The following is a 23377-nucleotide window of genomic DNA, read 5'->3' as shown; positions in this document are numbered from 1 at the left end:
CTGCCCAGACTCGGAGCAGAAATAAGGCTCACAGATTAAAATAGCCAGCTTTCGAGGTTGTTTGTTACACAGCATTCTCGTGGCAAATGCTCTCTAATACAGGTGCAATATCCCAATATGCCCATCTTGCATGAAGTGCTTTACTTTTGCACGGTCTGTGTTAGAAAGAGAAAAGCACAAATCCAAGTTCATACCTGAGGCAGGATAGTTAGACGGAAGGATCTGCTGGAGTTCTCGTCTCTCAGGTAGATGGAGATTTTGGGGAAGTAAGACCAAGGTGTTTCAGAATTTGCCCAGCATGCCAGCTGGGACCCAGTCCAGAAACCATCAGAGAATTCTGGAATCTAGACAAAACAAGATCATGCGACAAACAATGACTAGTCTGGCACATCAACAGGAAGCAGCTCTCAGCTCTCCTTGTCACCTCGCCAGATGCCCACAGCGATAAACAATGCTTAATTTGGACAGCGAAGCGGAGACATCAGTCCTCTGGAAGAGTGATGGTGATGACAAAAATCACAATTACTAAAATTACTGAGACATGCGGAAGACTTACTGGTATTAGGCACTGCTATAAGCACTTTGCAGCAATAATTACTTTAATCCTCAAACACCCGAATCAGTGCAGTAACAGTATCCCCTCCACTTTACAGATGAGGAAACCAAAGCACAGAGAGGAGAAGTAACTTGTCCAAGGTCACACAGCAGTAGGCAATGACCTCTAAAGAGAAGAGAGACCAGATCTTCAGTGTGGCGCTTATCACCTCTCCTCTGAATTCCCTGAGCCCAGCGAGTTTCCTCCTGTGTGCATTCTCTGTTCTCCTGGACCATCTTTCTCCTCCTCCAGATCTCAGCTCTGATGCCACCTTGCCCAGGGAACCCTCCTTGGCTGCCCCAAAATATGCTGGTACCTCACCATGCAGCTCTCCTCCTTGGCCTTTCTCCTTGCAGCAGCTATAATTCTACATTCATTGGTGTAATTGGTTAGCTTTTGTTTCCTGCACTCGAATCTGAATCCTCTAAGGACTCAGGTCTGCTGTCCGTCACCCCATTCCCTTTCCATAGTCCTAACCGCAGCCCACAGGAAACACTCAGGTAGTGTTTGTAGGGGAAAAAAAAGAATGGCCAAGAACACAGAATGTCCACCTGCCCCTCTCATCAGGGGGCTAGGAGTGCGAACTAGCTGTCCACTAGTGGCTGAATCTGCAAGTTTTTACGTGTTGCTGCTGTGCCAGCTCACCAAGCCCAGGGAAGTCTCCCGAGCAGACCTGCCCTGTGCCTGCCGGCTCCCAGACGCAGGGGCTGTGTTGACTGTGCCTCTTTGAACACATGCTGCACGGAGCCCTGCTCAGGTCGGAACTAAAGGAGCATGAGTTGGGGGGGAGCCAGGAAAGCAACGTGATGGGCGGAGCTAGGAAGGCGTGTGATGGGCGGGGCTAGGAGAGCACGTGACGGGGCGGGGCTAGGAGAACACGATGGGTGGAGCTAGGGGAGCACGGGATGCGGGTGTGGGCCGGAGCTAGAAGACTACTGACTGGGAGGCAGTGCTGTCCCTCAAGGTCCCTGAGGAAGAAGCACACGAGCTGAGCTGAGGGGTGGGTGGGCGTCAGGGAGACGTGGTGGGGGCGGGTGGGCAGAGCAGGGAACCTGCCCCGCTGGACAACACGATGACCGCCAGGGAGGCTGGCGCTCAGGACAGGAAGGGGCGGGAGGTGAGGCGGGGAGGGACGCACAGGCACCATCATGCATCCACCCGAGATCATTTATCAGGGATCTGAGTTCGGCAGCACGTTGTGGGTGATGAAGGCGCCCACGTGGAATTTGTGTCTGTCACTGGTTCTCTGAGTCTGACCTCCAGGGAGTCGGCCTGGGCTGGACAGACACATTTGAGAGTCAGTGACCCGGGGTGGGAAGCGATGGTTTAGCCGAGGATGGGGTTGCTTAGGAGAGGCTACAAAAAGAAGAGAGGGGCGTAGGCCCCACCCTGAGAAACGGGCCGGCCCGCAAAGGAGACGTCCCCCTCCCCCACAAGAGGAGCAGGGACCGGAAGAAGTCCGGGAGGAGGGTGCTTCGGAAGTGGAGAGAAGAGGTAAGTCAGGTAGGCAGGGCTGCTGCGGAGGTCGAGGGGGACAGGAACTGGTGTCTCTGGATGAGTATGAGTGAGAGCTGCCTGCTGCGGGGCCGCAGGGCAGGTGCTGCCTCCCTGCCGGGGGCGGATGACGGGGAGAAGGCGCCCTGCGGGCTCTTCACCCATCCTGGGTTCTCCACTGAAACTGTCACTGCTGATCTGTGAACTCTCTAATGCTGGCCTTAATACAGCTCCACCTTTTATAAGCATTAAGTAGGTCTGAAATATGCATCACAGGGAAGAACCCCTTGCGGGATGAGTTGGTAAGCGGTGGGGCAGTCATTTTGCTGGATTCCAAGAAGAGCTAAGTGCGGTGGGCTCAGAGCTCAGATTCCCAGATGAAGAATGAGGCTCAGAGGGGCCAAGTAATTTGCCTAAGGAGCACAGCTCAGGACTGGATGGGGGACCATCTGGAAGACCTCCCTGGGGGCTAAGCTTCATGCCCTGGGGGGGCAGTTTTGACACTCGGATCACAGTTTAACGTCAGAAGTCAGCTTTCAGAAGGTGTCATCCTGCTCCAGGGTTTTACAGATGGAGAAGGGTCCTGAGCCACGAGGGTGCCACAGCTGGGTAGGAAGGGAACCCAGATTCCCACCAAACACAAAACTCCCTGCCAGGTACAGCTCAAGATACAGACCAGTAAACCATTCATTTTTAAAATCCCATCTGAAAAGTCCAGGCCCAGAGTCAGAGCCCAATATCTGTACCACGTTTAACTCCCCGAAGCCACTTCTTTCCTAACTAGAAAAAGAAAAAAAAAAAAACAACCCAAGCCAAGAGAACTGGTTGAGATGACGCCAGCAGAGAGAGAACAGGAGCATCTTTGGTCCATCACACGATGAGACAGAGACAGCACCCACCCTCGTGGAGCCCCCTGCCCAAGACAGACAGCCTCTCCAGGCTTCTCCTTCCTGATGCAGGCACTGAAATCAGAGGATAATTTTAGACAAGGCAAACAGATTTCATCATCTTGTTCCTTCTACCTCATGCTTTTTTTTTTTTTTCTTCACAAAGTCAGTCACTGCTGAACACATGCTTCGCTGACCTCAGAAGTGCTGGCACCCCTCTGCCACAGACCCCCATCCCACTGAAGTCCCAGACTCTGCCCAAGCCCGGGCTGGTCATGGGCTTGTTGGAGTTCCACACTGATGCTGTAAGCAAGCATGCCCTTGGGATGGTTGTAAAACATTGATAGCTTGGAATATTTAATTGGAAGATGCTCTGGCTGAACTATAACGGTGTACACCAGAAACTGACACATTGTAACTGACTATACTTCAATTTAAAAACATTCTGAAGATGCTCATGTTAATTTTTCTGAGGACCTTTTTAATATCGGAGAAAACCAGCCTATTGCTTTGCATTTCCAGCACCGTCTGCTTTTCAGCCAGTGTTCTAAATTTAAGGAACTAAAAAAGTTACCTGTCTTTTTTTTTTTTTTCCTGATTCAGCAGATATCAGACAAGACAGCAGTTGGCTCTGGCTTTTTGGTCCACTGCTCTCTTGAGCTTTTAGTTCACGGAAGACCTCGGTGTTGCCTCGTCTTGATTTGCCCCGCCCTCATCCTTTGATTCGCCTGCTGCTCGGCCCACAGCCGTTTTAGACTTTTGAGGTTTTGGCCAGGGACGACCACAAGCCCACTCTTCCTCCCCTCGTCCCCTGTAACATAGCACCTGTAACAAAGCAACCACTCTGCATCTTCTATCAATTGTTCTTTGAATTCGGCCAGCCCAGTGGAGTAGTGGGACTGTCAGCACCAGGATAAAGACTTCATGCAGGAAACACTCAGTTTGGTGATCTTGCAAGAGTGGTCCTGCGTGAACAGATGCTCATGAAAGTGCCCAAGAAGCCAAGAGAAATGCTTCTCTTGCGTCCAAGCAAATAGTAGTAGCACTGTGGTTTGGGTGTTAGGTAGAAGCTCTTCTTAACTGCATGCCCATCATACCAGGCTTTTACCCTCAACCCTCCTAACAACCCCATGATGAGAACACAGAGGCTCTCGGGGGGCATGAACCCCTCCCAGACACTCAGCTACTACGTGGCAGAAACTAGACCAAATTCCATTCCTCTGCCCCGGAGGCCTTGGTCCTTCCAATCAGTCAGTATCTTATGGTCCATCCTTTTGCACTGAACTAACTGGAAAGTTGGGGTCACACTGGGAACACTGTTAACCAGGCCCTCAAAAGGCATGTGGTCCTTGACCATGATTTTAACTGTATTTCAAACCATGGCCATAAAGTAATGATTACATTGGCAGACTGACCTTTGTTTTCTGTGAATCACGTTCTTTTACAGAAGTAGGAATTAAAATCCCAGCATGGCTTGAATGAAAGTCAAAAAAGGAGTACAATTTTTGGTTTGTTTTAAAGGCTACAAACATATTCCTGGTTTACTACTTACTTGAATATAGTGTATTACCAAGGGTTTTTCCCCCCCACCTTAGATTAAAAAGTGCTATAGCAACTAGACTATTGCTCGAAATACTGAAAAGCCTTGCACCTTCAGATCTGAGTCCTCTGAGGTTGAAGTGAAGGCATGACTGGCTGGTTAACATCAAAGAATAAGACTGTGAACTTAATAAGTAATAGTTGAAAAAAAACCCCAAATCCTCAGAGGCTGTTAGAATACATGGTAGTACTCCCCAGTATGCGGTCATGACCTGGTGTGACCTCCGAGATTCGTCAAGCATCTTGAGGACTCACCAGAGACGTGCGGGCCACGGCGTCCACCACGGCATTGAACACTTTCTGGGGCAGGCGCAGCAATGTGGTGCCGCTGTCCACGATGGCCTTGTCCGCGTTATACTAGAACCAGGGAGAGGAGGTGGGGAGAAGGCACGTGAGGGACCTGGCACCCACCTCGATGCACGGCTCTAGCCTGCCATCCCAGGACATCGGTTATAGACAACCTTGGTGGTCATGGTCCCTCCTTGGTTCACTTCGTATTCTCATAACTTGGGGAGCCAAGAACTCTCCAGCCCAACATTCTCCCTTCACAGATGAAGAAACTGAGGCCAGGAGAGGGAAGTGATGGGACCAAAATCAACAGCCCTCCTAAGACAGAGCATCGCTCTTATTCAGAGGTGCCCAGATTCCTTGTCAGGGATCCCCCAAAGACAAAGTTTTATCTTTAGAGGCTGAAATGACACACTAAATGCCATTTATACAAATCATGCAAAATCAACTCTCTATTCCCCTAATGGAGACACAGGAAGAGGAAGGGCAATTTTTCAGTAGACTCTCCCAGATTTGCATTTAGAATGGGACCAAAGCCACGTTCAGGAGGAGAACCTCGCACACACGCAGGCATTGCCAGCCCTGTCCCCGCCTCAGTCTTTCTTCATGTAGTTGAGTGAGATGAACAGAGGTCAGTGGGCCAATCCCAGAGAAGCCACTCCAACCTCTAGGGACATAACCATATGAACAAGGCTGCCCAGGAATGAAATGGGTCATGGGCAACTCCATCCTCCTGCTTCCAGGACAAACCCAGGAGTCATGTGACCAAATACGCCAATCAGGCCAAAATGAAATAAGGATTTGTTTAGGTAGCAGGTGGCAAGAGGGAAGAATTTTGAGAAGTTGACATAGAGCAATTGATTCGTATGCTTTTCAAATGTAAAGCTAACTGCAGTTTAAAAACAAGTTCAGTGTAGATATGATCTAGTTTGTTCACAAAATTATCGCATTTGTATGTGGAAGAGAAGCTAGCACGCCGAAACGCTGGGACGGGGCATTCTGGGTTGTGTCGTCTGCTCTGCTGGGGTGTGGCTGGTGGACTGGCGGGCAGGAAAGAAACAAGAATATAGGATCAAACTTCCAAATACCTGCTTATATTCTCCAGCACACCCTCTCACACACACACACATACACGTGGATTTTGTGCTTCATTTTAGACTCTCACATTTGATTCTACCACTGGGATTCTGGAATGGCAAATGCCTTAGGACAATAAACACAGATCTGTGGACCCTGAAACAGCACCACAGTGGAGTGCACCATCACTTTATCAACCTTTGTTGGTTTTTCAGAGGCATCGGTGTCTATGAGAATTTATGGTGCAATGTGATGGTTTAAATGAAAGGAAGTGATGGCCAGTAGGAATATAATAAATGCTGATGAAGTGCTGGTGGTTTTATGAACCTTTCTGCAAATGTTGCAGAGGACCAAGGCTCCCTCAGATCATCACAGTCATGTCATTATGTACCACAGGTCAGCCCAAACCCAGCGGGGGTGCGAACAAGGTTAACGAGAGACGTGATTCACAGCTGTGCATGTCTGCCTCCTTTTAGCCTCAGCAAGCGTCTTTAGAGTGTAATGTTTCTTCGAGTGAGAACTGTGTACTGGGGGGAATGGGGCGTAGCTGTGAATGGAGGATAAAGCTGACAATTTATTTCTGGTTTCATTTTGCTTGTTTTTAGTCCCCCTTTGTCCCCTCACATGGACAAAACCCCGCTCACTTCCTCCCCTAGGACAGAGTTCAGGTACCATCAGGCCAAGACGATGTAGTTCTAGACAGTTCTCTTCACTCACCATTTGATGCTAATTCTCCCCTATTAAGACAAGCAGTTGGAAGGAAACATTTTGGAAGGGGAGGTCATTGATGTGAAATTATCTATAAAAAGGCCCTATAGCTTTTAATGTCATCAATCTTTGATTTACCTTGTAATGTAATGTACCCTCTGATTTCAAATTCAGGTTCCAGCTGTAATATGTAAATGACCCAGGCACACACAGACAGTCGACAGAAGGAGATCACAGTGGAAATACCTCTCTGCAGTCCAGATTAAGGCTCTGGCCTCCGATTTCCAATTTCAGAATTTCTATCTGATAATACCACTCCTCCTTAATAGGGGTATACCAGATGTCTCCCTTGTACAAAGTTGGTTCAATTCCACCCAGGACCTGGGAAGAAAAGCACTTAGATATGAGAGAAAAGGCATACAGGCATATAGCAAGGTACACAGAGAGGCAAGACTGCACTTGAAGCACTTTATTGTGATACTGTAATCGAATACATATGCCTGAAAATTAAACAGGGAGCATTTTGGGGCCATGTATCCAAAAGTCAAAGAGTATTATGCCCCAGTCTAAGCAAGGTGCTGTGGTGGCTTCCCTCATCTAAGGGAAGTACACAGAATTCCAGCTTTATTATATTGAGGTCCCCACCCTACCCCCCCACCCCCAGCAAAGAAATGCAATAAGATGGTTAACCACTTAGATCGACTAAAGTTTAATTCCTTAGAAGACAGAGGATGCCTTCCTGCCCCACGCATTTGGCATGGGAGTAGAACAAAAGAGCTTCCTTAATCAAAACTTCATTTTGCGAAACTGTGTAACGGCACACTCCGCAATCCTAGGCTACCTTCTCCCCTGAAAAAGGGATGAAAAAAGGTGTTAAGAGTGGGTGTATTGTTAGCGAATGGAAGCAGATGAGAGTGCTTCTCACAGCCGGAGAGCAAAGGGGTCAGCAGCACCCCGCCTGGGGCCCTTCTTGTACACTCCACCTCCCCATCACCTCCACCTAGCGATGGGAGGGCGCCCATCACTACCTCCTGGGTGCAGGGTCCATCAAGGGGGCCTTGGGCTACAGCACGTCCACGGTGTTGACTCTCTTTCACTGTGTGTGTGTGTGTGTGTGTGTGTGTGTGTGTGTGTTGAAAGAGAGAGGATATGCAGGTGTCCCTGTCTCCCCACAAAATTTATGGCATTACAGGCATCCCCGTTACCTCCTCTCCCCAGAGCAGGGTCCTCCTGCCACAGCTCCCACTGTTCCGCAGTGCCCCTCCCGCACCCAACAGAAACAGTTATCTTTCAAAGGAACATTTGAAAAAAACATTTTAATGGAATTTGGAATCATCTTACTAGACAGCAGGATGATCAGGAAAGAGAAAAATAACACCTCATTTTATCCCTTTTATAAAGGCTCTATAACCAAGATTATCGAAATTTTGCAGAACCTTTGTATGCCGACATGTCTAATATTTCTATCCGGGTCTGAATAAAGCAGAAAAAACTGCCCACTGATTTGTGATTTTCCCCCCTTTAAGACTAAAAGATACCCACAAGACTACCTCCGTTGGTACCAGATCCGGCTACCGGCAACCCAGCCCCGCACATCTGCATGGAGAAAACGTTGGGGATTTTTGCTTGTGCCACGAGGGAATCAAAGAACGTCTCCAGAGAACTTGACGGCTGCGGGAGGGTGAGAAAGGAGGACAGGGCTTCAGCGCAGCACTTGGAGGGATCCCACGCAGGCACCAGGCATGAAACACACATTGCATTTCTTCCTGTGTCGTATTTTTCACGGCTCAACAAGAAACAAGCTTACAATTAAAGGGCAGTAATTCAGGAACCTCCAGCAGAGCTACCTACTACTTGGTACTTTTCCTTTAGGTTCAGCCCTGTTGTAAAAATGAGACAGTTTTTCCAGAAGCTACTGAGATGCTGCCCTGCTCACCCCGCCCGACAGCCTCGTGAGCGGGGCGGGAGAAGATGTGGAAGTGGGTTACCGAGGTAGGTGGTGGATTCTAATCTTAGACATTTCTGAGTAAGGAGAGAGCAGTGTCTCCAGGAGCTGCCTTGGCAGCTTCAGAAACAGTTTTGATTCACCCGTTTTCAGCCGAGGTCGTGCATCACGCCAATGACACGTACCTGACCCTGAGGACAGTTCACCCCCGATCCTGGACCCTGGGCTGTGGCTCAGCTCTGCCAGCTGTCGACTGACCTCTGGGGATCAGTAAAGGAATGACGCTATTCTCCTGAAGTTTGAAGGCTTGATTCCCCACAGCCATGCTTCAGTAATTTGCTCGGTGCCTCCCTTACGTGAAGCGATACCTTCAGGGAAGAGTCCTATTTCTCCAGGACTGAAAAGAAGGGAGGGTCTGTGAACAGGTCTTAGTTGGGGTTGGGCCACAGGTGCTGGTGGTCAGGAGGGAAGGTTACAGACTTACACTTAGACTTGGCTTTGACAACAGGGAGCGATTAGAGTTGGTCACTGTGAGTGAAAACAGTTGAAACATCATAGATGCTCTAGGCATACTCTGACCACCTGCGGTTAACATAGGGATTATTTATTTTCCAGAAGTGCTACACATCTAATTCTGGAGGGAGGGAGGAGAGCCTTGTGATCAAACAGACAGAAATCTCCCCATCTGTTTAGTTCATTTGTATTTGGCCCCCTACCTGCTGCTTTCTCAGCTTCCTTGGGCTCTCTGGCAGAACCTGGCACCATCTCTATGTGTGATCTTTGTCTAAACACTTGGGGTTCAGGTCAAGGAGTGGGATGAAGCCCCCTCTTGAAATGGGCTGGGTCTGGCAGTGACCGGGTCTGTGTCCACCTTCTTGGGGGGCAGCCAAGTCAACACTGCCTGGAATTGCATCCTGGCTCCAACGCCCACCGCTAACCATGTGATTTGTTCCTTTGTTTGCTTATCTGTAAAACGGGGAGGACAGTAGCAGCCTAGAGCTCCCCTGGGGCTTAAATGAGGCCGCGCACACAGAATGCTTGGACGAGTGTGCGGCACACAGGACAGGTATCACTATTACCCCTTTAAAGGTTTAAAAGCACACCAGCGGCCAGGACCCACCAAGAGAGCCCGATCCAGCCGGGGTGCTCTGGAACCCAGGCAACGGTGACGTCAAGAGACCTCACAGGTGGTTCTGACCCACATCCTTGGTGCAAAGCACCTGGGGCTGGTACTCTGTGATCAGCACTGGGTGTTCAGTTAGCCCACTTCAGAAACGCCTTTGGGCCACCCACCCGGACCCCTCTGCCAGCCCTGTTTCTGGACCTGCTCCACTTCCTACGAATCCTGTGCTTGTCTCCTCAGTCCTGGGGAAGTGAAGCCAATTGTTGGAAATCTTGCAGCTTCAGAGATAAAAAGGTAAAAGATGACATGGGGAGTCCGGACACTCAAAAGAACCCTGAAGCAGCTGATTCTCAAGGAAGCTTTACATGTTACTAATTCCAGATAATTTAGCTTTGCACTATCCCCTTCCAAACAATCAGCATCAAATCAGTCGTACTGCTTTCATTTTCAAAGTCATGTGAAGATCAAATGTTCTGCCCAAGGTCACACCGTCTGTTACAAGTAGGAATCTAAGTTATTACAGGGCCCCAGAAGCCATCCGGGCTGCACAGACAGGGCTCTGTGCTCTGACCGCCCTCGGCGAGGGCTGAACCCCTCTGACGCTCAGCCCACCCAGCTCCAGAACAGGAATGACTTGGCCCTACAAAGTCTGCCTTGTGGGGAAGTCCTGAGCCTCCAGTGAAGGTGCCCTGTGATGTTCTCAGCCCAGTGCCTCGTGAGAAGCCACAGCGCTGGCAGACACACCCTGCCCCCTGCCTGTTGCCCCCACCCCCACTGCCTGCACCACTCGCTAGTAAACTTGAGCTGGAACAAATTCCTTATGGAGAGAAAACAGGCCTTTCTGCACCCACGATTCTGTTTCACACTTAGCTCTGGCTCAAAGCCCAGCTCTGTACAAGGAGCTGTGGTGCCTGATGACAGGCCAGGGGAGGGGACCTCTCAAGTGCATGCAGACCCACCCGGTCTCCTGGAACCCGGGGGGCACACCCAGTGCCAATTCCGCTGCCTCTGACATCCCTTCCGGGTGGAAACCCCCCCCAGCCCGCCGCCCTCCTCCTGCACACCATCATGACTTCCTTTGGGTCGCCACAAACTGGAGAACGTTCAGTTCTGTCCTTCCCTGTTTTGTGAAGGTCCTGATGCTAATGAGCGCAGGGGATCCACAGTCTCTTTGATGCATGGTTACTTAGAGTGCCCGGAGACCCCCGGGTGCCTGCAGCCTGCCTGTGCTCCGACTCCGGGGTGAGGGGAAGGCCGCGCGATGCCCCCCCCACCCCCGCCTGGCGGGGGCACCTCTGCCTGCTGTGGTTCTAGTGCCGCCTGGAGGCTCCGTTTCTATTCGACCATACAAATTTAATAAATGTGTTTTCTTTTACTGCTACCCTAATAAAAACTCCTAAACAAACACTATAATCCAGGTGATTCAGAGTGTGTTAACATCTGTAAACTGTACAAGTAAAACAGAGACAAAAGACAAACAAGAAAAAGTCATGCCATGGGTGTACCTTGAAGGAAGTTTCAAAGAACCTTGCCCTTTACCTTAAATTGTAAAAATGCCTAGAGATATATAATTCATCGTGTGAGCGCTGGTCTGCTTCAGCCACGCGACTTTCGCTGGCTCCCGCAGCCAGGCCCCACTGTCAGCCCTGCAGCCACTGCTTTCAGAATCTTGTCCCATCGCTGGGTTTTCTCAGATCCGATTATTCTTACCTTGGCCAGGGTAGCGTAAGCCAGTCCCAGTATCCCATTCCATTTAATCCCAGGCAAGAAGAAATTCTCTGACTCGAAGATTGTGGCAATGTTGACAAGAAAGGAACTATTGAAGCCTTTGGGGATGGTGACAACGTCCTCCCCGACGAAGCCAGTCCAGCTCCCTTGTGTGTACTTCACAGTGACGTCGAAGCCCTTGGGGCGGTAGGTGCTGGACCTGGAGAAAGAGAAGAGGCATCGTGACCTGCATCCCGTCCACGTGTCCCTGTTCTGACAAGACGGCTGGTCACGGCTGCCCAGGCAGCAGTCAGTAAGCACAGAAGGTCCACGTAAGCAATTCTTCATGATGATCGGGCCTGTGCTCTCCAGGTGGCATTTCCCAAGAAATAACTAACATTTGGGTAATGGCGTCTTCTGAGCTACGTGTGAGGGGGTCCTGGGGTTAACATGTGGCCCCCGAATTTAAGTCTTTGCCGAGCCTTAGTTCAACCCCATAAGTCAGGTGTTGACTTAACTGCGTTGGCCTTGGACAGCACAACTAAATGTGGGCACCCGCCTGGCCCTCTGGCTCTGCGGGGACCCTGCACTGCTGCTCTGGAACACAGAGAAAAGCTGGCAGCCCAGAGGACGGTGCCACCAGCTTGCGCCCGCAGTGGCCTGGGTTTCAGAGTCACACACACAACCAAGGTGACGAATAAAGACCAAGCCACAGCCCGACACCAGGGCTGTTCATCCCCAGGGCCCGTGCTGCCTGCTGGTGTGTCACAGGTCCCTTCTCAAGGCTGCCCCAAGTGCCCGGAAGCTGGTTACAGTCATACCAAAACACGAGGACGACACGAATGATACGCTGTGACACAGATCGCTGTGACAGCCCCACACGCACACAGCCCTGAGGGTAAGAGTTACTGAGACAGTCACGTGAACAAGACCAGACAAGGGGAAGGGTGATGGAAATCCTGCTCTCGGGATTTCAGAGACAGACAATGAACAAAGGAACAAACAGGCAAGGACAGTGGGAGAAGAGCTGTCCAGGGAAGGGAGCTGGGGGAGGGGAGGGCAAGGGCCCTGTGGGTCACTGAGGCCTCTTTGAAAGGATGACACTTGTGTAAGACCTGGATGAAGACAAGGAACCACATGGCTGCCTGTGGAGGGGACATCCTGGAGAAAGAACAGCAGATGTCAAGGCCCTGGGTGTCCAATCCTATAGTCATTCTTACACTCATTTGAGTTTGAAAACTTTGTCAGACTAGAGAAAGGAACACAGTGAACAATCTAGGCAAATATGTGGGCATTCCAACCATGCTCTCCTTAGGAAAACTATGCAGTTTCTAAGCCAAGTGTCAAATCAGCAAACAGATCATTGCTACGTGTTCCTGTTTGCAGTTTTCACTTCACTTTGTTTTAAGATTAAATCTCTGAACATTAATACATGTTAATAAGTCTTTGCTGTAGGATTATATGAACTAGTGTGGTCTTGTTTGGAGTTAGGCAGGAAGTCAGAGAATATATAACCTTTTTTGGGGTACATATCATAAGCTTTAAAAATGTTAACAGTCTTTAATTTGATAATTGTACTTTTGAGAATCAGATCCTACGGAAATGTCCATTTTGCAGACAGAAATTCATGTTTTATTTATAACAGAAAATAGTTGGAAACAATCTAAATGCCCAGTAAGAAGGAAATAATTTAGTAAATTATGGTATATCCAAATGGTGGAATATTATGTAGCACTGAAAACGCTGTTGACTAAAACATTTTCAGTGACAGGAAAAAATTAAGGTCAAAGAAACATTTGTACATCTGGCAGAATCTTCTTCAAAGCAAATTTATTACACTCAGATAGTAACAGTGCTACCTCTGGATGGTGGGGTTTTGTGGAGGGAAATTCACTCTTGTGGTTGGGCCCTTCCATATTTTCTGCATAGATAAATTTTATCATCAGAGAGAAAAAAGGTTATTTTTAAAATGTCTGGCAGACACACTTTGGAGAAATTTAATTTATTCTAACTCCATCATGGGATATGAAATATGAAGAATGTTTAGTTTTAATGTTTCCTTACTATTTTGGCTAACTCCACCATGATCTTCAAGAGAGAACAGCATTAAGTGAACGTTTTCTGCACACATATTTTCTAATAAGGGCAGGCACAGACCAAAAAGTAAGAGTGGATGGACCCCAGGCACAGGGACCACTAAGGGACCCATCAGAAATTACACATATAAAGCACACAATGAGGGCACTGAAATGCAGGCGCTTGAGGGCTGGTGTTTTAGTGCCAAGTTCTAGTGCCAGCATCAATGCAGCTACGCCTGGCACACAGCAGGGGCTGCACACACTTACGCTGAAAAGCAATGAAAAGACTGAATTGTCAGTCCCTTTTGACAATTCAGGGTCATTCCTCAAGTTCAGCACCAAACTGTTGTTAATGGAAGAGGCTAATTATTTTGAAAGGCTTTGAGGATATCAGGGAGCATGGGGTTGGCCAACTTTTCCTGTAAAGGGGCCAGACAATAAATGTTTCAGCTTGGTTGGGGGGGGGGTGTGTCACGTGATCTCCGTTACAACCACACCCAGCTCTGCAAGTATCCTGAAGAAGCAGCCACAGATACAGATCAACAAACGTGTGTGGCTGTGTGCCAATAAAACTTTATTCACACAAACAGACGGCAGGCTGGATGCAGCCTGTCAGCCCTAGTTTGCCAGCTCCTGATCTAGATTATTCGTTATCCCCCGAAGCACGCTATAGTAGCATGCCTTTCTTTTAAGAAGTTGTTTTGTCTTCCATTTGATTTTTTTTTAAGTTGAAGTATAGTCAGTTACAATGTGTCAGTTTCTGGTGTACAGCACAATGTTTCAGTCATACTTGTACATACATAGATTCGTTTTCCTATTATTTTTCATTATAGGTTACTACTATAAGACATTAACATGGTTCCCTGTGCTATACAGAAGACATCTGATTTTGAGAAGTTGTCTTCTTCTTACTCTGTCCAGCCTACAGAAGACTCATCAGCATCTCAGCGTGTACTCTATGGTGCACTGATCTACTTGCTGCTTCCCTCACGGGCAAACATCCTGGATACATCGGTGCCATTTGCAGACAGATGTGAGGCAGCTGGAGTTACACTGCCTGGGGTCAGACACGACTTCAACCTGGGGCAAGTTATTTAACTGCTCTGCACCTCAGTTTCTTCAGCTGAAAAGTGGGGGAAATACAGTTCCACACCTCACTGGGTTAACATTGAGGATGAAAAGAGGTCATGCTGTCAACCATGTAGAACAAAACCCTGGAACACAGCAGGTGCACAACAAAAATAGCTGCTAGTATTATAATTATCCAATCACTTGCTACCTTTAGTCAATCTATGAGCTGGTGTTAGAAAATGTAAGAATTTTTTCCCTAGAAAATGTTCCTATAGACTTATTCTTACCGACTATCCCAAACTTCCTCATTATGAAGTCCAACAAGCTCCATGAAGACAGGCAAGTCTTGGGTATGACTTGGCTACAATGGTCAGGGGAAGAGAGGGGCCTTCACATTTCTAAAAAAACAGAGTTCTTCTGGGTTCTAGCCCAGGACTGTCCAACAGAACTTCTACAATGACAAATATTCTCTATTGATGCTTCCAACACAGTAGCCACAGGTGGCTATAGACCTGAAATGTGATTCAAGATCTTCAACATGTGACGAGGTCACATCCTGATAAACCCATCATAAGTTGAAAATATCGATGTCAAAGATGCATCCAATGCACCTAACCTACCTCACATCCTGCCCTACTTTAAACACGCTCAGAACACATACATGAGCCTACAGGTGGGCAAAATAATCTGACACAAAGCCTATTTTGTAATGACATGCTGACTATCTCCTGTAATTTAGTGAATACTGTCCTGAGAGTGAAAGACAATGCGGTCTGGGGCCAGCACGGTTACAGGTGTATCTGTCGTCCACCCTCGTGACTGCGTGGGTGCCTGGGAACCGCAGCGGCCACTACCTGGTATCACTGGACAAAATCATCCTGCATATCAGCAGCTTGGGAGGAGATCAAAATCCAAAACACGAACTGCGGTTTCTACTGAGCACGACTGCTTTTGTACCATCGTAAAGTGGAAAAAACCCTAAATTGACCCATCATAAGTCAAGGACTGTCCGTTCTTTTTAGTTTGTCTAAAGAGCTGAACTTGTATTTAACATTAATTAATTTAAATTTAATTGCCACCTGTGAATAGTAGCTACGCTTGCAGAAAGCGCAGTTCTAGATAATGTGAGAGAAAGTAATTCTTAGTTCATACTCCCTGGGCTCCTCGAACTAAACCTCAAAGAGCAAAAACCCCAGAGATGAACCGTAAGCAGCTCTCAGAGTTATTAATATTTACTCCCCAGTGCCAGGCTTAAAAAAAAAAAGTGCATTTCTCCATTTGGTGCATTTGGCACTAAAATGCTTTGGCTCTCGATTGCGCTGCACATTAATTAGCTACATCGAGAGCAAACCCCAGATTGGCTGCTTCTTGCAGTGTCCATCCTGGGTATGCAGAAAGCCATCCATCAAGGATGTGGGGAGCCCGGGAAAAGTCCGCTCACGGCAATAAAACCACTTTGAACCAAATTCAGGAGACATTCTGCCTCTGATAAGAGTGTTCGGGAGATGCAGGATCAAAAAGTGAAATCAATTGAACTGAGGAGCAAAGAACCACGGAACGTGTTATTATTTTAAAGAAACTCATGTTGCTTTCAGAGAACATACAGTCAGACAGTGGAAGGGCAGAAGTCAGAAGAGCTGAATCCTGGGGTCGGCTTTGTTTCTCTGAAGCCATCCGACCCCTGAAATGCCGAGTCTCCTGAGAAACTCTGCCAAGACGTGCCTGGGGCTCTTCTGCACATTTCAGAGTCTGGAGTCTATCTTTGAGGATGGTTGGCCTCGACCAGGTGACCAGATACCCCTCTTACTCTTGTGAGGTCTGAAAGTGGCCAGAGTGAAGGGCCCGCAGACAGCCCAGGGATGCTCAGTCAGCCTGCTCAGCCCGGAGGTTTCCCAGTATCCTCGGCAGCGGCGACCGCTGTGGCTCCAGCACGGCAGGGCCCCCTCCTGGACAGGCAGGTGCTGGGAGGCTCCATGCATTGTCCAATGGTCAGTCAACGGAAAGGTGAGACATTTGGCCTCAAGGGTCCAGCTCCTTAAGGAAACGACCTACTAACTTACTAATATTCCAATTCTACTTACCAGCATCAGTTGAGGAAAAGAAACGGCTCCCTTGCCACAGATACTCTGTGGGCTTCGCCCCAGACACAGTACAGGAGGAGGAGATGTTTTAATGAAGATATGCTTAATTTCCTGAATAGATTAGTGTGAGGTCAGGGGGATAAATACATTGAGTCTCTCATCAAGTCAATCTGCTGGGGGCTATTTTACTGCCTAAAGAAGAAAAACATCTGAAAAAACTTACATGACTGTCTTTTTGCTATATAGTAATTCACTGGAACATTCACCACCACGAAAAGAGGGCTCCTGATGGGACAAAGGGACACAAATGACTAACGGTAGCCTGACGGCTCATTCCACAAATCAAAGAGATCTTGTCAAAGAGCCCCAAGTCAAACCTCCAATTACGGGGAAATGTTCCAGGAAGCGTTCAGCCTGAACACCCAGAGACGCGGGACTTGACTCAGCAGCTGATGAGCCCAACCGGAGGCCTTGTTATAACAAAGAGATCAGAGGAACAAGCAAATGCGGGAACATCACAGGGCAGGAGCCACGGCTCAGAAAAGAAACCTTTGTCAAACACTGAGAAAGGAAGTGAGGACATTCTCTCCGCTTCCATCAGACATAATGGTGGACGGTGTACCTTAGGCCAATGCGGAAGTTCGCTGAAAGCATCACACAAATTAATCGTACATAATCGACATAGGAAATTACGTTCATCATTTGTATCGTCATAAGAATAAATCTGTGTTAACAAAAGCCTGTGAGAAGCATGGAGAAAAAACAGAGGAAAGGAGAGAAAGAAAGGTTAATATAAATCTAACCAAGTATTTAACCGGCAACATGCGTATGTTAGTAGAAATGCAGTTGATGGAACAGAACTTCCTAAAACTCAGAAATGTGAGGCTTCACATCTGATTCAGCTAAGAAGAAATCTGATAGCCCCGTGGAAGCACTGATCTCCTTAAAAGAAGGGCAGTACCAGGGCTGGGGGCCCAAAGGGGGTCAAGTTTCATGAGGACTCAGTAAATGTCAGCAATACTTGCAAATGAGGAAGGCAGGTCAAGGTCTGAATGACGGAAGTGCCACTGGGAAGAAACCGACAATGCAGGGGTCCTGGGTTCAGGCTGGCAGGTTCCGCTGTATCTCTTTTTATTCGCTCACAAAAGGAGAACTCGATGAGAAACTTGAGTGCTCAAGCTGGGAGGGACCCCTGAATTCTCTTGTGGGGTTAGCAGGAAGGCAGGCCCAGTGGTCATGGGAGCTAGGGAGGTTCCCAGGAGCCTTCACATTAAATCAGGTGTGAAGAAACCAGAGAAGCTCAGTCTTTAAATAAGAAAGACAGGAGCCACTTGCCACCCGAAGCCAAACCTGGCCAGGAGGAAAGCTGTAAGGATGGGCCCCACCGAAGGCTGAAAGAAAACCATAATTCAGGCAAACAACGAGCAAAGTCGAAGACATGAGGAGGACACCCAGGTGTCTACCGCCCCGATTAAATATTGTACACATATTAAATGACACCGCATCCAGCATTTGTAACACGGACTATTATTTACCCTTGAAAGTTTCAATAACTGCATCTGCACTGCAAAAGGATGACGGGGTTGAAAAGCACACTCCAACCTTTATCAAAGCCCAGCACTTACCTGCTGGGGAGGAAATGACCACCCACGGCACTAGATTCGCACATTTAAATCTATAGAGTAGATGTACACCCACCCAAACTTGGCTTGACTGTCCTGCACTTTCCCCCCACCATTTGTATCACAGGTCTACAGATGTGTGATGGAAAACAAAATTACTCCAGCGGAGGAAAACCGTTAAAGATGTACCTGAGCTCCAAAGATGTCTATTCTTCCTCGACGGCAGGCAGAGCCCGCGGTGGGCGTGGGGAGGCGGGGTAAGTGTGCGGTCTGGGAAGAGCCTTGCAGTGGGAAAGACGCAGAGCTGGGACTGCTCTGCCACCAACACATTCTTCACCTAGTGTAATAGACATGGCATTTCCCGGAATGTAACTATTGTGCACATTGAGGGAAGGTGATACTTTGGGGGGAAACTTTACCAAGAGTCTTCACCCATCTGGAAGAATCATGTCATCAACCCAAGCTGCTCTGGGTGTCGGAGTCAGTTTTAATCTGATTTTATCAGTCTGTGCTGGGCGCTGCATGGCTAGGTCGATGCTCACAGCCTCACACACCCCCCGACTTCACGTGTCTCCTACCCAGAGTGCTTACATATTGAGGTACTGATCACCTGTAAATTGCCTTCTTTTATCCCCCCACCCTCCCATACTGCATCAGGGCATTCAGAATTACATACATTGGTGACATATTACCTTTGCATAGTTCAAGGCATTACAAAGCACTTGTTACAAACAGGGGGTGCCAGGACTGAAGTTTTGCACCTGCTGGCCTAGCAGCCTGGACTCGGGCCAGTCTCTAGGCTCCTGGACCTCCTGTGCTACATGAATAAAGAGAGGTTTGGTTCCATGATGAAGCGACTGAGGGCAGGAGGCTGTCTGGGGCCGGGGATTTGGATGAACCACAGTCTGAGCGGGAACAGGCCAAGGGTAGTGGGTGCATCATAAGCCAACCTCCTTCCCCCGCCTGCACACCCCTTGCCCCATCTCACACACATCTGAGGTTACAGCAGGAACTTCAGGGTGCACGTCGGCCTCTTGATCGCAACCGGGAGTTCCATCGGGAATTTCAACGATAAAAGGTGGTCAACACACTGAGTCCCACATTAAGCCATTGATTCCTTGAAGGAGGGGCCAACCAGATATCATGGTAGCCCCGGAGGCCCACAGAGCACCAGCCCCCACTCCCCTCCAGCTGGACTCCCAGGGGACCACTCCTCTCTGTGCCACCAAAACGGAGACCAAGACGCACAGGGAGGAGGTAGGCGGGCGCTTCTGTGTAAAGGATCCTGCCTCATTAACAGGACTTTCAGAAGCTTCTCAGTTGTCACTTTCCCTCCTGTGTGTCCTTTCTTTTCTTCCCCAACTAAAGTCGGGGTTTATTCCCCCAAACAAAAGATTGAGGGTGAGGAAAGCGAGAAAGGAAAGACACAAGGATTTGCAGCAGGGAAGTGTGATGTAGCAGTGCCTGACCCTAAAAGGCTAAGTCTGTGTCAGCTTGCCTGTGTTAGCTGTGGCGTCCACACCTTAGCGTCACAACAGATGGGAAGTTAAAATGCGCAGAGCATTAAGGCAGAAACAGGTACCAACGACAGTGACTCTGACCCCATGGGCTCCTCCAGAGGTGACCAGTGACACACACAAGGACCCGGTGGCTCTCCTGGGGGCCCACCCAGAGCTCCCCGGGGCCCAGGGTCCCAGGCCTGCACTGTGCAGAGCTGGCCTCATTCCAGAGACCTCCATCCAGGCTCCACTCTTTCTCCCAACCCCGCCTACAACTGCGGAGCCCCGTCTCAGGCCTGAACGCTGTGTGCTCACAACACATCCTTTCCAAATGGGTCATGGATTTCTCTCTCCAGGCACATCTGCCTGCATAGAAATGGTTTCTGTGAACCACCTTGACCCCACTGAACACTGGGGCGATGCAAACGTGGCTTTCCAAGCCACCGCCCACAACAGTCTCACACTCACATCCAATGCTCCCCTCCCTGCTGGAGACCACCTCCACGCTAGGACTGGAGGGGCTCGAGAAACAGCAAAGGGTCATGTGCTCCCTGCAACTCCAGTATGATGACAAGGCTCCCGTCTGACTTGGATTTGCATCGAACAGATCTCATGAGGATGCACCAAGGTTACTAGGAGAACCCTCCTATGTTCATCTGGAACGAATGCACACGTATACACGTGCACGTACACATGCTCGCACATGTGCACCACACACAAGTATACACGCCACCACACGCACGTGCACACAGATATCTGCACGTGCACACAACTATATATGCATATACACAAATACACATGCCGCCATGTGCACACAGATACCTACATATGCACACACGTACACACAAACCAACAATCACAGATACACGCACGTACACGTCTCCCTTGACGTGAAATAAGACTTTTGGCTGCTTTCTTCCCGGTGCTTTCTGCAGGTCTCCTGCGGTGCCCCCAAACCTGCCACACCAGGCGCGGACCCGTCACTCACCTCTCCGCGTCGAAGTACGAGTCGATGTAGGAGTGCGGGGCTCCCGCCACCGCGAAGTTGCTACTCCCAGTGTCGACGAGTATCTGCAGCTTTTATTTTTTAGGGAAAAACACAGAAACCATCAGGTTACACTCCTGAATACTTCTTCTAAAAATGAAGTACCAAGAACAATTTACTACTTGGAAAAACTTCTATCGATCAGAAATTTATTGAAAAAACTGTTACAAAACTGAACCCTGAACATAGTCCATTAGGAAGTTCGCACAGGAGGGGGAACCAGTTTTGCCTCAGATACATGCCAAACCTTAAAAGAAGATAAATTCAGCGAAATAACTGGGGTTTCCTTTCTCAGTCCCTGGTACTTGGTAACAAGGCAAAGCCCCTTCCCACCCCGGACTGTGGCTGGGGTCGTCACTTGGCTGGTGGCCCTCCTCCTGCCTTTCCAGTGTCACTCAGAAATCCTCACTCAACAGTGCCTCCCCACCAGGACGCCTCCCCGGCCCCCTCCTGGCAGTTGGTAAGCACCTGGGGAACACCTGTCACGGGTATTTTTTTTCTTTTTAGTTTTAGTGAGTTATTTATATACAATAAAAATGCAAGATCTTGGATTTTCCACTGGGGAGTTTGGACATGGTGTTTTCCCAAACCAAAATACAACAATTCTGATTATTCCCAAAAGGTTCCCTTATGTCCGTTTCCAGTCAATCCCTCCTGTTCCTCAGAGGCAACCACTTTCTGACTTTCTATCTCCATGGACTGGTTTCACCAGTTCTTGAACATTATGTAAATGGAATCATGCGTGTTGGGTTTTTTTGGGGGGGTGGGGGCTGGTGAGGGGAGGGTCTGGCTTCTACTCAGTATGTCTTTGGGCTTTTCTCATGTTGTCCTGGGTACAGGTGCTCTTCACCGTTGAGTAGGGTTCCCCTGCAGGAATACCACGACTGGTCCATCCTTCTCTTGATGGGCATCTGGTGGCTTCCAGTTTTAGGCTGCTATGACTAAGGCTGCCATGGACCTTCTTGTGCAAGTCATTCTGTGGACGTAGTTTCCATTTCTCTTAGGTAAATACCTAACAGTGAAACTTGCTGGGTCCTGGGCTAGATGGATTTTTAATGTTTTCTAAAAAACTGCCAAGCAGACCTCCAAAGTAGAGGTACCACCGTACTCTCCCACAAGCATTTATCAATAGTCCATTTTATCCAATAGCTCCATGGTGCTATTAGTCTTTTATAGTACAGCCATGCTAGTGGGTGTGGCATGGTATCTCACTGGGGTTTTGATGTGCAGTTCCCTAGTGGCCAGTGAGACTGAGCTGTTGCAGCGCCTTTTAATTGTCTCACCCATCTTCCCCAGAAACAGTCGTGTCCATGGGGAGGTCCAGGCGTCTAGTATCCATCCTTCTATGCTCAGCCTCTACCCCAAGTCCAGACACATAGCCGACTGTTTACCAAATAAAGAAATCTTCTAGAAATAGACATAGAACACAAAAAATACAGCCCCAGAGATGGACACTCAAGGTTTCACGCAGGATAGTCCCATCAACAGGGAAGCTGTAGTTTTTGTCAAGACCCGCAGGGGGGCCAAACCCAGTGTTCTCCAGCCTCCTCTGACTCAACCCATCAGCCGAATTTGACTCAGTCCCTCACTCCCTCCTCCTGGAAACGCGCTCTTCACTTTGGATCCCGGGACCCCTCGCTCTCCTGGTGCTCCTCCTCCACTTCTAACCACCCATCTCAGGCTCGTTGCTGGGGTTCCCATCTCCCCCACATGCTGCAGCTTCCCGGGGGTTCAGCTCTGGCACCACTTCTGGGCTCCAGCCTCACTCCCTCTCTCGGTGACCCCATCGAGTCTCACAGCCTTAAGCACCTTCCATGTGCCCACGACTTCCCCAAGCTTCATCTCCAACCCAGGCCTCCCCTCTGAGCTCCAGGCTTTTCCTACTCAACACCCCCACCTGGATGTCGAATAGCCATCTGTTACGGGTTCAGTTGTGTCCCCAGAAAGATATGTTGAAGTCCTAAATGCCCAGGACCTCATCAGGTGACCTGACTTGGAAGCAGGGGTTTTGTAGATGTCTTCGAGCTCAGATGAGCTTAGAGGCCGGGTCCTAATCCAACACGACCCATGTCCTTAGAAGAAGAGGCACAAGCCACGCAAAGACCAGACGCCCAGGGAGAAGGCCACCGGACGACAGAGGCAGCGATGGGCGCGATGGGAGATGCAGCTGCCGGCTAAGGACCGCAAGGGTGACCGGCCATCCCCAGAAGCTGGAAGAGGCAGGAAGGATTCTAATCAGAGTCTCAGAGGGAGTGTGGCCCCACTGACACCCCGATTCCAGACTTCTGGCCTCCCAAATTCCTGTGAGAGAAGGAATTTGTACTCTTTCAGACCAGTTCGTGGTACTTTGTTTCAGCAGGAAACAAATACACCCTCTCAAGTCCGATACATCCAGAACTGAACTCCCAGCTCCAAAACCTGTTGCGCCCACAGATGTCCCCATCTCAGTGGACGGCGGCTTTGTCACGTCGGCTCAGGGCAAACAGCTTGGCCTCGCCTGCCATGCTTCCGTCTCCCCTGTGAACAGCTGAGCCTGAGTTCAGTAACACGGCTACGTG

At 49.1% G+C, this 23377-nt stretch overlaps 1 protein-coding gene across 2 annotated transcripts in view; it reads right to left on the bottom strand.

Annotated features, from left to right (window-relative positions):
* BACE2 (beta-secretase 2) overlaps positions 1–23377 on the bottom strand; it is an 82280-nt gene that overhangs the window by 27998 nt on the left and 30905 nt on the right. For both annotated transcript variants that reach the window (XM_064476068.1, XM_031459838.2), the window contains exons 2-7: positions 20763–20851; positions 11427–11643; positions 8191–8319; positions 6895–7029; positions 4831–4932; positions 195–344 (exon numbers count right to left, since the gene is read on the bottom strand). In XM_064476068.1, the coding sequence (XP_064332138.1) occupies positions 195–344; positions 4831–4932; positions 6895–7029; positions 8191–8319; positions 11427–11643; positions 20763–20851 (822 nt within the window). The remainder of the gene's footprint in view (positions 1–194; positions 345–4830; positions 4933–6894; positions 7030–8190; positions 8320–11426; positions 11644–20762; positions 20852–23377) is intronic.

This window comes from Camelus dromedarius, chromosome 2 (genome assembly GCF_036321535.1).
Source record: "Camelus dromedarius isolate mCamDro1 chromosome 2, mCamDro1.pat, whole genome shotgun sequence".
Taxonomy (NCBI): Eukaryota; Metazoa; Chordata; class Mammalia; order Artiodactyla; family Camelidae; genus Camelus; species Camelus dromedarius.
The sequence above is the reverse complement of the archived record's forward strand: the minus strand, read 5'-3'. Positions and strand labels throughout refer to the sequence as shown.